General features: G+C 39.2%; 1 protein-coding gene across 1 annotated transcript in view; it reads right to left on the bottom strand.

Moving 5' to 3' along the window:
* The window catches only part of LOC116521105 (sodium channel protein type 5 subunit alpha-like), a 286,693-nt gene that overhangs the window by 211,257 nt on the left and 60,643 nt on the right, over positions 1-14,793 (bottom strand). Inside the window, exon 5 of the mRNA XM_032235761.1 lies at positions 12,400-12,630. Within this exon, the coding sequence (XP_032091652.1) occupies positions 12,400-12,630 (231 nt within the window). The remainder of the gene's footprint in view (positions 1-12,399; positions 12,631-14,793) is intronic.

Genomic DNA, 14,793 nt, shown 5'->3' with positions numbered 1-14,793 from the left:
GCCCCCTCTCTGTCTCCGATACAGAGCCCTCATCAGAGCCTTCCCCAAACTCCAGGACTGGCCCATGTTCTTTCTCAACCTCCTCACTGTCACAATCTGCTGCCAGCTCTGCTGACCGCTGGCGGACCACAAGATGGCCATACTGAAAGATGAAGGAGCTGTAGGCAGAAATGTCTGCTGAGGATGAAATTGGGGAAGTTAACTTTAGACTTCTCAACAAGCTTAACAACAGGACAAACTATTAGACAAAGTCTGCTTGGTATACGCTTCTTCCTTGAATGTTTTTGGCCAATGCTGAGTATCTACTGATCTGTGAGATGTGGGTAATAAGGATTAAACACTAAGTTTAGTAAAGAAGATTTATTGCTTGAACCTATACACCAGAATCTAGTCAAAGGGTCAGCATTAAATTGACACTAGATAACAATCAACAGATTTCAAGGGGGCTTGCATTTGAATCATTTGTGGCAATGTAAGGACTCCAAGCTGATTCCTCTCCTGACTCCACCCTCTGGCTCTGCCTTTTTTTCTATGTGATCAAGGATACTGCGCTGGCTTCTTACATCCTGAATACTCTTCCCACTCCTAAATAAAGGAATTTTTTTATTGTTCAGATGAATTCATCATTTCCTCTAGCAGGAATTACACTCCTGCTCAGAAAGTCATTGTCCTTCCTATTTATAAAAATATCCCAGGCAATTTTGAATAGTTTTGGAAAGTACAGGGATATTTGTCAGACTTAAGCCCAAAGATAACAGCTCCAGTTGTGTCCAATTTTTTATTTGTTTATACTTAATAGACAGAATCTTGCCGGACTAAAGCTATAATTTTCTAACCTAATAGATATACAGGCAGTCATAACAGAATCAAGTCATTTCTGTAATATAAATGGAATCAAGTCATTAACTAACAGAATCAAGTCACCTCTGTAAAATAAATTGACTTTATATCACCTTGCCTAGATTTAGAAGCATGTTCTTTCTTTTCCAGTGCTTGGGTTTGCTAAATTAAACAACTACCAACATTTCTTGACTTGCATCATTTTATAAGTCCTGAGTGGGGGGAGGGGGATGGACAATATACCCATGCTAATATTAATTATTAAAGACGTGTGTATTTTTTCCAATTTTTTTTCAAACGTTTTTAGAAAAAAATCAGGGGAAAAAAAAAGGTCCAACCACTATATACCACAAAAAGCACAATTCCAATTGGTTGGCAACTGTTCCACGCTTTCTAGTAAGATTAATGTAATGCAGTTTAAAAAGTGGAACGCAATACCATGTATGAATAATTTTTGTTCCTTCTAACTTGCTGAAATGGATTTAACAGAAAACATATACCATTAAAAGTTCCAGGCTAACTGATGCCAAATCTTTGAAGGATTTTCAGTCTTGTATTTGAGTCTCTTTCTGAGTAAGGAACAATTGTTCCTTTTTCCAAGCTTTTCCCATGAGCATCAAATACCTCTATAGTTTGGCCACCTGTCTTAATTTCTCAAAGTAGAACTGAAAAGAAGACAAAGACTCCAGATTTTTTTCCAACAGAAGAAGAAATTCTCTAACCATCTGTCATATTATTCCCTTAACAATGATTGTGATACCACTACATCTATAGATATTGAAAAGTCATTCCCCTAGAGTCCTAGACAATTCCACTTGGAATTTAATGGAAGTGTGAAAATCCAGCCAGGGAGAAGAAAGCCACTGCCAAATGATGACAGCACAGGTAGACCTCAACTTACAACCATTTATTTAGTAACCGCACAAAGTTACAATAGCAAAAAGTGATTTATGACCAATTTATCATACCTACAATCAGGGGTGGGCTCCTGGGGTTTGCATGAGTTTGGGTGATCCTCTAGCTAGCATTCTGCCTGGTTCAGCAGACACCCAAATGCCATCTCTGACTGGCTTCGTCCCCCCTCCCCTCCCAGGAGTCTCCACGTGGCCCGTTCATCATGCAAGGTAAGTGCAGGGCCCGCATAGAGGCTCAGAGAGGGCAAAAAATGGCCCTAGTTCTGGAAGTTCGGAAACAGCCCATTTCCAGCCTCCGGAAGGCTTTCGGAGCTCAGAGGAAGCAGTTTTCGTCCTTCTGGAGGCTTGAGGCTTGCACCCTCTGCCATGATGCAGGAGATCAACTAGGCCATGCCCACCATGGCCACACCCACCCAGCAACTGGGCAGAGAACCCATTGCTGGAATTTTTGAAGCCCACTCCTGCTTACAACCATTGTGGTATCCTCATCGTCATGTGATCAAAATTCAGACGCTTGCCAAATGACTCATATTTTTTATGCTTGCCGTATCCCAGGGTCATGTGATCCCTTTTGCAACCTTCTGACAAACAAAGTCAACGGGGAAGCCAGTTTCATTTAAAAACCATATTAATTTAATAACTGCAGTGATTCACTTAAAAATTATGGCAAGAAAGATTGCAAAATGGGGCAAAACTCACTTAATAGCTGTCCCGCTTAGCCAACATAAATTGTGGGCTCAATTGTGGTCATAGGTTGAGGACTACCTGGAGAAGATCATAGCCACTGCTTTAAGGACAGTCCTCCATATCTTAAGTACAAAAAGGTAATACATTACTTAGGAGATTTCCATCAAAGTTGTTCTCTTTTAAAAGACATTGGGGGAAAAAACATTCTCTAGCATCTTTTTGAATAAGAATTTGATGGAAAATGCAGGAGAATTTCTCCGCCTGGGACAAATCTTAAGATCTTTTCCTATCATGTTTAACTTTGTTGCTTGTCTTCTTTTCTTTGTGGAAGGAGAAAGGATACCAAAAATACCAAAAGTCCTAAACCATTGATTCTCAACCTTGGCAAGTTGAAGATGTGAGGACTTCAACTCCCAGAATTCTCCAGTCACCACAGCTGCCCAAAACATTTCTCCTTGATTTATTTAGTTCCTAGCCTGTTCCAAGTGCCAACTCCTGAAGGGTCAAAGATATCTGGGTCTGAACTACATGGTATTAGAAGATGCTAGATTTTATCTTGTTAGAAACCATCTTGTTAGATTTCTGTTCACATCATGGTTTTATACAAAAGTTCTTCAATGTCGTGTAATTCCTTGAGCAAATGCAACTATTGCACAGAGATTCTGATTGAAATGCTGCTTCCTAATGAACAATGATAGGCTTTTACTTAATCTAGTCTCACTTTGATTGAATTCCGCATCCTTATCCTCACTCTGCATTTGCCACATCAATCTTCCAACTTCTGAAATGCACAATCTTATTATGTAGAGTGATCAATAACCTTCAAACAATCTTAAGTCATTCACCTCAGCATAATACTTACAAAATGCCATTCATATTTGGCTTTTAAAAAAACGCATAACAGCACCACATATGGAACAGTACTTCTACAATCCATTTAGTCTAGTGGATATAGCATCATCCAATTCTTGGTCCACTCCATCTATTACAGATGCACGTGCTGAGCCTAGTTACTTTGAAATCCCTGAACAGTTGGAAAATGTTCAACAAAACACATGCCTCCTGATACTGCAGGAAAGAGGCAGCTATTGAATTTTGTCCTGCTGTGCAGCTAATCAAAGAATAATTCCAATTTGTTTTGCTAATACTCTATTGTTGTGGTTATTATTCACAAGATGTAGGAGAAGAGCAGGCAGAGCTGGGGTGGTGGTGGAGGGAAGCGTGTCATCAGCTTAGAATCATTACATCGCCACAAATGCTTCAACCCCTTTTGAATTCGGTTGGATTCTTATTTGCTGCCAATTTAGCATTCAATTTTAGGTAATTCTTGTCTCCAGGTAGTTCTCGACTTATAACCACAATTAAGCCCAAAATTTATGTTGCTAAGCAAGACAGCTGTTAAGTGAATTTTGTCCCATTTTACAACTTTTCCTGCTATAGTTGTTAAGTGAATCACTGCAGTTGTTAAGAAAATCACCTGGTCATTAAGCAAATCTGGCTTCCCCCATTGACTTTGTTTGTTGGAAGCCCGCTGGGAAGCTTACAAATCGTAATCACATAATCACTGGACACGATCCAAATATTGGTCACATGATCACAAGGACACCACAATGGTTGTAAGGGTGAAAACTGGTCACACATCCCTTCAAATGGTCATTAAATCAGTGGTTGTAATTCAAGGACTATCTGTATAGGCTTGAGCAATAAATCTTTTGAACTAAAACTTAAGATATGGTCCTGATCCTTTGCACCAGACACAAGGTGGCACACGTCGGGAAGAATCTTTTCATTTTGTCCCCCAAACCTGTGAAGTAATCATCAACTTACAACGGTTCACTTAGTGAATGTTCCAAGTTACAAAGGTACTGAAAAAAATGACTTATGACCATTTTTCACACTTATGACCGTGGCAGCTTCGCCATGGCCATGTGATTTACATTTGAATATTTGACAACTGACTCACATTTATGATGGTTGCAGTGACCTGGAGTCATGATCACCTTTTCCAATCTTTGAACAAGCAAAGTCAGTGCGGAAACCATTCACTTAACAACCATGTTACCAATTTAACAACTGAAGTGATTCACTTAACAAATGTGGCAAGCAAAATCACAAAATGGGGAAAACTCATTTAAAAAAATGTCTCACTTAGCAAGACACATTTTGGGTTCATTTGTGGTGATAAGTTGAGGACTACTTATATTTCAGGTTGGCTGTAAGCCAAAACGACCCAGGAAATTATTTGGTCAAGGATGAACCCCAGGGATTCAGTCTCATACCTTACCTACTGCTAAGGACAGGGTTACTTATGACAGGTCTTTGAAAAAGTAACAATGTATTCAATTTATACAGTTGCCCATCTCACACATGTGAATCTGGATGGCTCTCAAGATGGCAGCTGCCTTGTTTTAAAGATAATCCTCAACTTACAACCATTTGTTTAGCAGCCATTTGAAGTTCAAAGCAGCATCACTTACAACAGGTACTGTTACCATCAGACATGTATTTATGATGTGGTTGCAGCGACCTTGGGGGGGGGCACATTATCACCATTTGCAATCTTCAAAGCCAGTTTCTGACAAGCAAAGTCAATGGGAACAGCCAGACTTGCTTAAGAACCCTGTAACTCACGTAAATACCTTGATTCGCTTAACAACTGTGGCCAAAACGTTCATAAAATCAGGAACAAATCCCTTAATGGCCACTTTGCTTAACAACAGTAATTCTGTTCCCAATTGTGGTTGTAAATCAAGAACTTTTTGCAAAAATAGCAATGTTCACACTTCATGGTTGCAGCATCGCTAAGGATATTGCTTGGTGAAGGATCTCTGCATGGTTTAAATCTATCCCTATCTTCATTTGGATCTCGAAGTGCTTTCCAGTCCTGAGTTTGTGGGAAATGAATAGAATCAGAGGAGCCACAGAAGTGAATAATCATGGTATGGGTTTATACATAATTAAGAATGCTCACTTTTAGTCTAACAAAGAGAAAAACTAGGGATGACATGATAGCAGTCTTCCAGTGTTTCAGGGGTTGCCACAAAATAGAAGGGGTCAACCTATTCTCCAAAGCAGCTGAAGACAGAACAAGAAGCAATGGATGGAAAATAATCAAGAAGCAACCTAGAACTAAGGAGAAATTTCAGGAGAAGTCGGAAGCGTAGCTGTGAGACCGGCTGGAAAAAGCGGGCTCTGCCGAGCCCTGTGGAAATCCAGCCAAACTGGATCCCCACTGCTGTCGGGAGGTTTTCAGCCCAAAATCTGACTTGAAGGGACTGGGAGAAGAAGGGACATCTCGGATGATCAAGAGGAACCAGCAGTTCCTCAGTAGGTCGGAGAAAAGCCCTTCAAACTGGCAGCGGGGTTGGCGGGCGGGGTTGGCAGCCATAATCAATTAATCTTGCCTCCAAAAGTTGTAAATGCACCAACACTGGAAGTTTTTAAGAAGAGATTGGACAACCATTTGCCTGAAATTGTATAGGGTGTCCTACTTGAGCAGGGAGATGCATTGGAAGATCTTCAAGGTCTCTTCTAATCCTGTTACTCTGTTATTCTGACTTTCTTACATTAAATAATTTCAGACAGGTAAATCATGGTGAAAAAAGGAATCAATTCAGATAGATCACATAAGCAAAAGTAAAATTTTATCTTGGATTCCAAAAAGATGTTCTTTTGGATTTCTGAATTGTATCTGCCTTGCAATTTCTCAAAAGTTTTTCTCTCCTTTTTGCTTTTTTCAAAATAACTCTGAAAGTGATCTAACCTCAACCAAGGAAGCTGATTATCTTTTCCTCTATTATTGTTATTGTTATTATTGTTATTATACAATTGTATCACAGCGGCCAGTTGTTTCGCTGGATTTGGCATTGGTTACTAGTCGGGCCCCACCCAGGGGCCTAGGACGTCGTAACGTATTTTCGTAATATGCATGCGGATCCAAGCAGTGCGGCTTTTTGCATTTGACTGATGGTGATTTTGTCAATTTTTAACTGTTTTAAATGTAATTCCAGTGCTTTTGGAATAGCACCCAGTGTGCCAATTACCACTGGAATTACCACTGCTGGTTTGTGCCATAATCGTTGAATTTCGATTTTTAAGTCCTGATATTTCGCGATTTTTTCATATTCCTTCTCGTCGACCCTACTATCATCTGGTATTGCGATGTCTATGATTGTAACCTTATTTTTCTCAACCAGTATGATGTCTGGTGTATTAAGCACCAGTATTTTGTCCGTTTGTATACGGAAATCCCACAAAATCTTGACCATCTGATTTTCGGTGAGTTTTTCAGGCTTATGTTCTCACCAGTTTGTTGCTGTTTTAATATTATAATTTTTGCACAAATTATTAGTACTATTATTATCATCATCATCATTATCATCATCATCATCATCATCATCATCATCATTATTTTGCACAGCCCTGCAGTACCTAGATTACAAAATGACCCTATTTCAAGATTTGCCTTTAAATTGTCCACTTTTGCACCCTTATAAATAGGACATAAGCTTTTGTACTAGAGGGCCTTAATTTTTCATCTCCATAACATAATATGACTCATCATGGGACCTGAATTGTCATAACGACACATTTTAGAGTCTTAAGAAACAAAATCCAGTTTATCATATGTGCAAAAGGATATACTGTAGTCCCAAATATCTACAAGATTTTTGCCAGATCATTTCTTGAGCTCTCACCTCCTAAAATGGAGTTATTTGTTAAATAACAAAGCTATTTAAGATAATTAAGCTGCTACTACCTGCTCTTGAAGGGATAAATTTACCTGGAATCTGGGTGAGGCAAGACTTTGAATTAAATGGGGTCCGATTCCCCCTTTAATCCAGGTGACTGTTTCAAAAGTTTTCAGTATGCTGCACTAGTGTAAAGCCACCACCAGAATAACAATGAATAAAAGAGTTCCACTTTAATAAGTACAACAAAGTGATTAGTGAGAAATAAAATAGTTGAACTAAGATATAGAAATTCTAGATTTTCACACAAATCTAGGAATTACTAACCAGCAAAACTGACAAGCAAAACATTGTTGGGGGGTGGGGGAAAGTGAGCAAATATAAAACTATCCAACTGACCAAAGCAGCACTTAAAAAGAATACAGGTAGTCCTCAATTTACAACCTAGAAGACCTCCAAGATCCCTTCCAACTCTGATCTATTTCTTCCTTAATTTTACCTCTCCTCGTTCTCAGTTCAAAAATTCCAAAAGATTGCAGACTGGCTTTATGTATAATTCTCCAACTTCTGCCACACAAGTAGCCTATTTGAATCAATCATCCATAGACATGCTGTTTTCCCCTTCAGTAGATATGTTTCAAGCAGAGGCTTGGCAACTGCTGTGGATGATTTAATCTGGATTCACACACTGGTTGGGATTTATAATTTAAATCACCACCCCCAGTTCTTGATTCTAAGAAAATTCTTCTGATAACTACAATACACATTTAAATCTAGAATATCTTGTGGTTAAAAACAAAAAGCCAATTCTATACAGCTGCCAAGAAATCATAATAAAGGTGCTAATTTAACATATTTTTAATAACAACATTGTTAAAATTGTTTTGGTCTCTGAACCAAAAGACAAAACGATTAAACATTTCGTTAACATTGCAAAGGATAACATCCTCCACTATATGTCTATGGAGATTTTCAGCCATCCAGGTCATGGTTGTCCCGAAGGTGCTTTTCCAAGGCAAGTGGTTTTTCCTTGAAGATATTTCACTTCTCATCCAATAATTTCTTCAGTTCTAAACGAATGGTGGAGAATGGAAGGATTTATATTCCTTGCAGTCATCTGGTTATTAGCTCTCTTTCTGAGAGTCATTGAGGCCACTTGAAGGTTTACCTGTGCCCTCAGTGTCACCTAAATAGGGCAAATTGGTATGGGACTGTGGAATTTGGAACTGCTGAAAGGACTATGTTGTAAATAGGAGAGAGTTTGTGTTCTATACCTCCCCCTCTGTTGAGAGAGGACTATTCATTCTTAATGTAGATTAAGGTTTTAAGGTTTTAATGGATTTGTATGCCGCCCAATCCTGAAGGACTCCGGGCGGCTTACATAAAAACAATTTTAAAAATATTAAAAGAATTTAAAATACAAAACAAGGCGAATTAAAACAAGGATACAACATGCACTCAATCTTAATGGGGCTGAAGTTCAGTCAAAGATCAACAGCCCCAGGCCTGCCGGAATAGCCAGGTCTTAACAGACTTTCGGAAGGCCGAGAGAGTAGGAAGGGTCCGGATATCAGGGGGTAGATTGTTCTATAGGGCCGGGGCCTCTACAGAGAAGGCCCTCCCCCAAGGAGCCGCCAGATGACATTGTATAGTCGACGGCACCCGGAGAAGGCCCACCCTGTGAGATCTTATTGGGCGCTGGGAGGTATGTGGCAGGAGGCGGTCACGGAGATATCCAGGTCCTAGGCCATGTATGGCTTTAAAGGTAATAACCAGCACCTTGAAGCATGTTTGGAGACCAATAGGGAGCCAGTGCAGCTCACGGAGGATAGGTTTAACATGGGTGTATCTAGGTACACCCAAAATCGCTCGCACGGCTGCTTTCTGGACCAATTGTAGTCTCCAAACATTTTTCAAGGGCAGCCCCATGTAGAGCGTTTTACAGTAGTCGAGTCTTGAGGTGACGAGGGCGTAGATGGCCTCTTTGACCCCTCTTTCAAACCAGAAAGAATGCTAACAGCCAGATGAATGCAAAGAATATAACCTTGCAGTCTCTTCTAAGCCTCTTCTAAGAGCCATGTTGGCATAGTGGTTGGAACGCAGTACTGCAGGGCTACCTCACTGCTCACTCCAGAAGTTCAATTTTGAGCGGCTCAAGGTTGACTCGGCCTTCCATCCTTCTGAGATGGGTAAAATGAGGACCCAGATTGTTGAGGGCAATAGGCTGACTCTGTAAACCGCTTAGATAAGGCTGTAAAGCACTGTGAAGTGGTATGTAAATCTAAGTGCTACTGCTATTGCTTCCATTCTCCACCACTCATTCAGAACTGAAGAAGATTCTTGGATGAAAAGTGAAATGTCTTCAAGCAAAGAACAAAGTGCAGTTGCCTTTTGAAAAAGCACTTTTGGGATCCTCCGCTACATTTAAAGGCAGCCAACCAGCTTAAGGGACAATACTTTGCCATCACCTCTTGGCATCTGCTGCCTGAAGCAATTACTACACTCTGCTTCATGCTAGGACATGAAGTTGAAATAAGCAATGGGCAAGAACAATTACCGACTAAATTGCTCAGCTTGAGCATTACAATGAGGAGAGCACAACAATTTTCAAGTTGAAGCTTTGGGGAACCATATTTGATTTAATCAAGAAAAATGATTTGATCCTGAATTGATTATTTGACTCAAATCATTGAATTCAACTGATTTCATTTTAAAAAGGCCAATAATTAAAGGCAGGACTTTTAATCATGAGGCTTTCAAAACAATCAATTGATTTGGGGGGCGTCCAATTCAATCCAAATTGGCAGTTAATTTGGAGTTTCAATTAAACCATCTTTGAACTGCATCTCCAAATCAAATCTTTGCATAGTACTATTGTAAACAAAAAAACCCAAACATCTCCAATCTGGCTCAATGCCTAAATTTTGCTTTCCCTTTATTATTATTTTGTTTGAGAAATAGTGTCAAACAAAGTAGAGCCCAAAGCTTTATTAGCTACTGTATATTGTCAGGAATGTAAGAAGTTAATATACAGAATTTTAGAAACCAAATAAAGCAAAACTCTGGAACTCATTTATGAGATAATTCATTAAGCTAACTATCTAAGATTCTAAGTTTAATTACTATATTGCCTCACTCAAAACAGGACTAAAAGCTAATCATCTTTTTCTTCCTAATAAGATAGATCATGACGTCTTCTGCTTGTCATTCATGTATTAAGATACTTCATTTCTTTTCTAGCCTTAACTCTGAGATCTCTTTTACATATCATACTATCAAAAGAAGCAAGCAAACAAACGTATTAGCAGTTAGACTTATATACCGCTTCATAGGGCTTTCAGCCCTCTCTAAGCAGTTTACAGAGTCAGCATATATTGCCCCCATAGTCTGGGTCCTCATTTTACCCACCTCGGAAGGATGGAAGGCTGAGTCAACCTTGAGCCGGTGAGATTAGAACCGCTGAACTGCAGATAACAGTCAGCTGGAGTGGCCTGCAGTACTGCACCCTAGCCACTGCACCACCTCTTACCTAAATTGTCATCCCATCAAAGGTTACTGCAATAGCTGCTGTTGGGAAGTTACTAACTTAGTGTTAGTGTTCTACTTTTAGTAGTCTCACAATCTTTAAAGTAGAACAAAGCCCCCTTTTCAGTTATCCTAGTAACTGTTATGATAATAAAAAGCCGTCCTCATATAACATCTTTAATCCTATCTGGCAAAACCTAGCAGATACTTCACAATGCATGCTAAGCTTGATTTATATTTGGTTAGTTTTTTTGTGATTTGGTTTTGTAAACACAAATCATCCAGCACAAGCTATTGTGCAAATCCAGAATAGGGTTTAAATCAGTAATCAGGTAACAATGTTCTGTCAATACAGCCATAACACAGGTAGTTCTTGACTTATGACCACAATTAATCCCAACATCTGTTATTAAATACAACAGTTATTGAGTGAGTTTTGCTCTATTTTATGACCTTTCTTGTGACAGTTGCTAAGTTAGTAACATGGTTGTAAAATGAATCTGTCTTCCCCATTAACTCTGCTTGTCAGAAGGTCATAAAAGGTGATCACATGATTCCGTGATACAGCAACTGTCATAAATATTAGCCAGTTGCCAAGTGTCCAAAATTAGTTCATGTGACAATGTGGATGGTGCAATGGTCATAAGTGTGGAAAAACAGTCATAAGTCATTTTTAACTTTTTAACAAGACATTGTAACTTTGAACAGTCACTGAATGAAACCTCTGTAAGTCAAAGACTATTTATAGTCTTTTCCCTAATTCCCAACTAATGGCTGATCAGCTAAGATGCATGAAAAAATAAATAGGGTTCCTCCTTGTCCATAGCATACAATGACCACCACAGCAGGAATCCAAGTAGTCCTCAACTTACAACCATAATTGAACCCCAAATTCCTGTTGCTGAATGAGACAGCTGTTAAGGGATTCTGCCCCATTTACAAGCTTTCTTGCCACAGTTGTCAAGTGAACCACTGAAGTTGTTAAGTTAGTAACATGGTTGTAAAGTGAATCTGACTTCCCCATTGCCCTTGCTTGTCAGAAGGTCGTAAAAGATGTTCACGGCACCCTGGGACACTGCCACCGTCATAAATATGAACCAGTTGCCATGTTACATGCCTTGACAGCAGCAAGAATTGTATTGGAAAAATGTGGAACTTCCCACAGAAGATGATGTAATTTAAAAAAAAAAAGATTGTGCAGAAATGCATAGATTGACATTAAAAATAAAAACAGAAGAAGACACATAGTATTTTCAAACATGAGACTTGTTTTATAAATGGTTGGACAGTAGAGGTAGAAATTAGAAGTGGGAAGAGTATTATTGTATAAAAATAAGTTGATCCAGACAATACTGTGTTCACTAATGTATGTAATGTGAAAATATATAAATAAACTGTTAAAAAAAAAGTTGGAACCAGTGGCCAAGCATCTGAAATTTTGATCCCTTGACCATGGAGACGCTGCAATGGTCATAAATGTGAAAAGTGATCATAATTCACTTCTTTCCATGACACTGTAACTCTTACAATGAACTATCGTAAGTCTGTATCTACCTGTATCTGCTATAGCACAGACAAAACAATAAATGTTTGCTAAAAACGGGCGACTGGCAATTTTACAGTTTTACGCACCTATTTTCAGTTTGCGTAGCAAAAAAAACGGGGAGTTATCTTTTCAGATTTTATGAGCCGTATTCATTTTGACCACCATAGGGGAATAAACTTGGACGTCACAAACTTACCTGGATCGCTGATGAATTCATTCAAGGTTTCCCAGGTCCTCTCATCTGAAGCGAAGGTGCCATTGATGGATTCGAACTCTGTATAGTCTCGGACACACTTGTTCCTGAGGTTACCCATGAACAGCTGGAGTCCTATGAGAGCGAAAACACTCAAGCAAAAAACGGTCAGGATCATCACATCTGCAAGTTTCCTAACTGACTGGATGAGGGCTCCAACGATGGTCTTCAAACCTAAGGAGACAACCATGAAGAGTTTAAGAGGCTAGCAGGTGAAAGCAGCCACCACATGAATCACACGTAGGGGTAGTCCTTGACTTACGACCAAAATTGAGCCCAAAACCTCTCTTGTTAAGCAAGGCAGTTCTTAAGTGAGCTTTGCCTCATTTTACGACCTCTCTCGCCACACTTGTTAAGTGAACCACGGCAGTTGTTAAGCTAATAACGTGGTTCTGGCTTCCCCGTTGACTTCGAAGGTCGCAAAAGGGGGGGGTGTCACATGACCTTGGGACACAGCAACGGTCGTAAGTATGAACCAGTTGCCAAGCCTCTGAATTTTGATCTCATGACCAGGGGGATGCTGCATAGGTTGTAACTGTGAAAAAAAAAGTCATATGTCATTTTCTTCAGTGCCTTTGTAACTTCGCACGGCCTCTAAAAGAACCGTTGTAAGTCAAGGACTACCTATACATGAATTAAAACTCAATTATAAGACATCGTTAAGAGATTTAAATTTAGTAGCTGGGACAATGGGGTCGTACAATGAGCCTGAACAAACGGTTACAATTGATTGATGGGAGAGGGCTGGCTCCTGCCTGAGGCAATCTGCGCTATGATTGGTTGCTGTGGGTGTGGAGGGGAGTTCCCCCCTTTTCCCACCTTTTTTTCTTCTGTGGACTCTGCGATTTACCTTGTGATGCTCCTGTTTGCCTATCTTGTCCGCTGCATATATTGATGTAAAATATACTTATTTATATAAAACGACAAGCTTGGGTCAGCATCTCTGACTTCATTTGGACACTTGCTGGGCCATTCTCTGACAGACACCCATCCCAAACATCTTCCACTTTCAAATCTACAATATAGATAGTAGGGCTGTGCAACATTTCAGATTCAATGGCAATACAGTGCCTCAAAGCGTGAGGGACACTCACATAGCACCTGTCTTCAATTCCCTCACCACTGTTTAAATTATTCACTAAGGCTGCAATTTTATTACTATTAGTCTTCTCATCATTCCTATCCCCCATCTCCTCCCACTTATGACTGCAGGACTGTAACTTTGTTGCTTGTATCCTTACAATTTATATTGATATTGATTGTTTCCTGATTGCTTATTTGTACCCTGTGGCTATCATTAAGTGTTGTACCTTATGATTCTTGACGAATGTATCTTGTCTTTTTATGTACAATGAGATCATATTCGCCAAAGACAAATTCCTTGTGTGTCCAATCACACTTGGCCAATAAAGAATTCTATTCTATTCTATTCTATTCTATTCTATTCTATTCTATTCTATTCTATTACACAGTTCCATTTTCCCCTATGATTGCACAAGAGCTAAAGAAATCCCCAATAAAACAATTCCCAAACACTATCACTACCAAAGAAAGATTTCAAGTGCCAACCCCAGGCAAAACATGTGGAAATTATAGCAATGGAAAACAGTATAACAAAAGTAAGTGAGGAATATCATAGCCTGATGATTGACTGGCACTGGTTTTTTTTTATTATTATTATTATTCAAAGCAGCAACCCAAAGGTGCTTTTTCAAAAGGCAATTGTTTTTTTTTCCCCTTGAAGGTGTTTCACTTCTCATCCAAGGAGCTTCTTCAGTTCTGAAGTCAGAAATGAAGAAGCTTCTTGGGTGAGAAATGAAATGTCTTCAAGGAAAAACAAAGAAAGCCCAGTTGCCTTTTGAAAAAGCACCTTTGAAACAACCATGGCCTGGATGACTGAGAATCTCCATAGACTTTCAAAGGGGCCTCTTCCAACGGGGCTCTGGTTGTTAAAAGTAGTTTCTGCATATCTGCAAAAGCCACTTCCAAAGCTAAGGAACTAATTAAGATGGTCCAGCCCTACTTTAATGCTCTTCAGAACAAACTTGGTAGATTACTATGGTTTAACTTAGGTGAATTTCTTTGCTAAGGAAAGTCCACCGGCTTAGTGGCTATTTATATCTATTAATCAATTTTGCCTTGTATTCCTGACCTATTTCAAAGAAGATAAAAGATAAGAAAAGGACATTTTGGAATTCCTTTCTGATTTTTTTTCCCTCAGACAAATCCTAGAAACATGAAGATTTGCAATTCTGGATCGACAGAATTTCACAATTCTGAAGTTCAAGGTAAATACTAAATTTTTTATTTTACTTTTAATTGACTTTTAATTTTTTA

This window comes from Thamnophis elegans, chromosome Z (assembly GCF_009769535.1).
Source record: "Thamnophis elegans isolate rThaEle1 chromosome Z, rThaEle1.pri, whole genome shotgun sequence".
Classification (NCBI taxonomy): Eukaryota; Metazoa; Chordata; class Lepidosauria; order Squamata; family Colubridae; genus Thamnophis; species Thamnophis elegans.
Note: the sequence above shows the minus strand (reverse complement) of the source record. Positions and strands in the feature narration are given on the sequence as shown.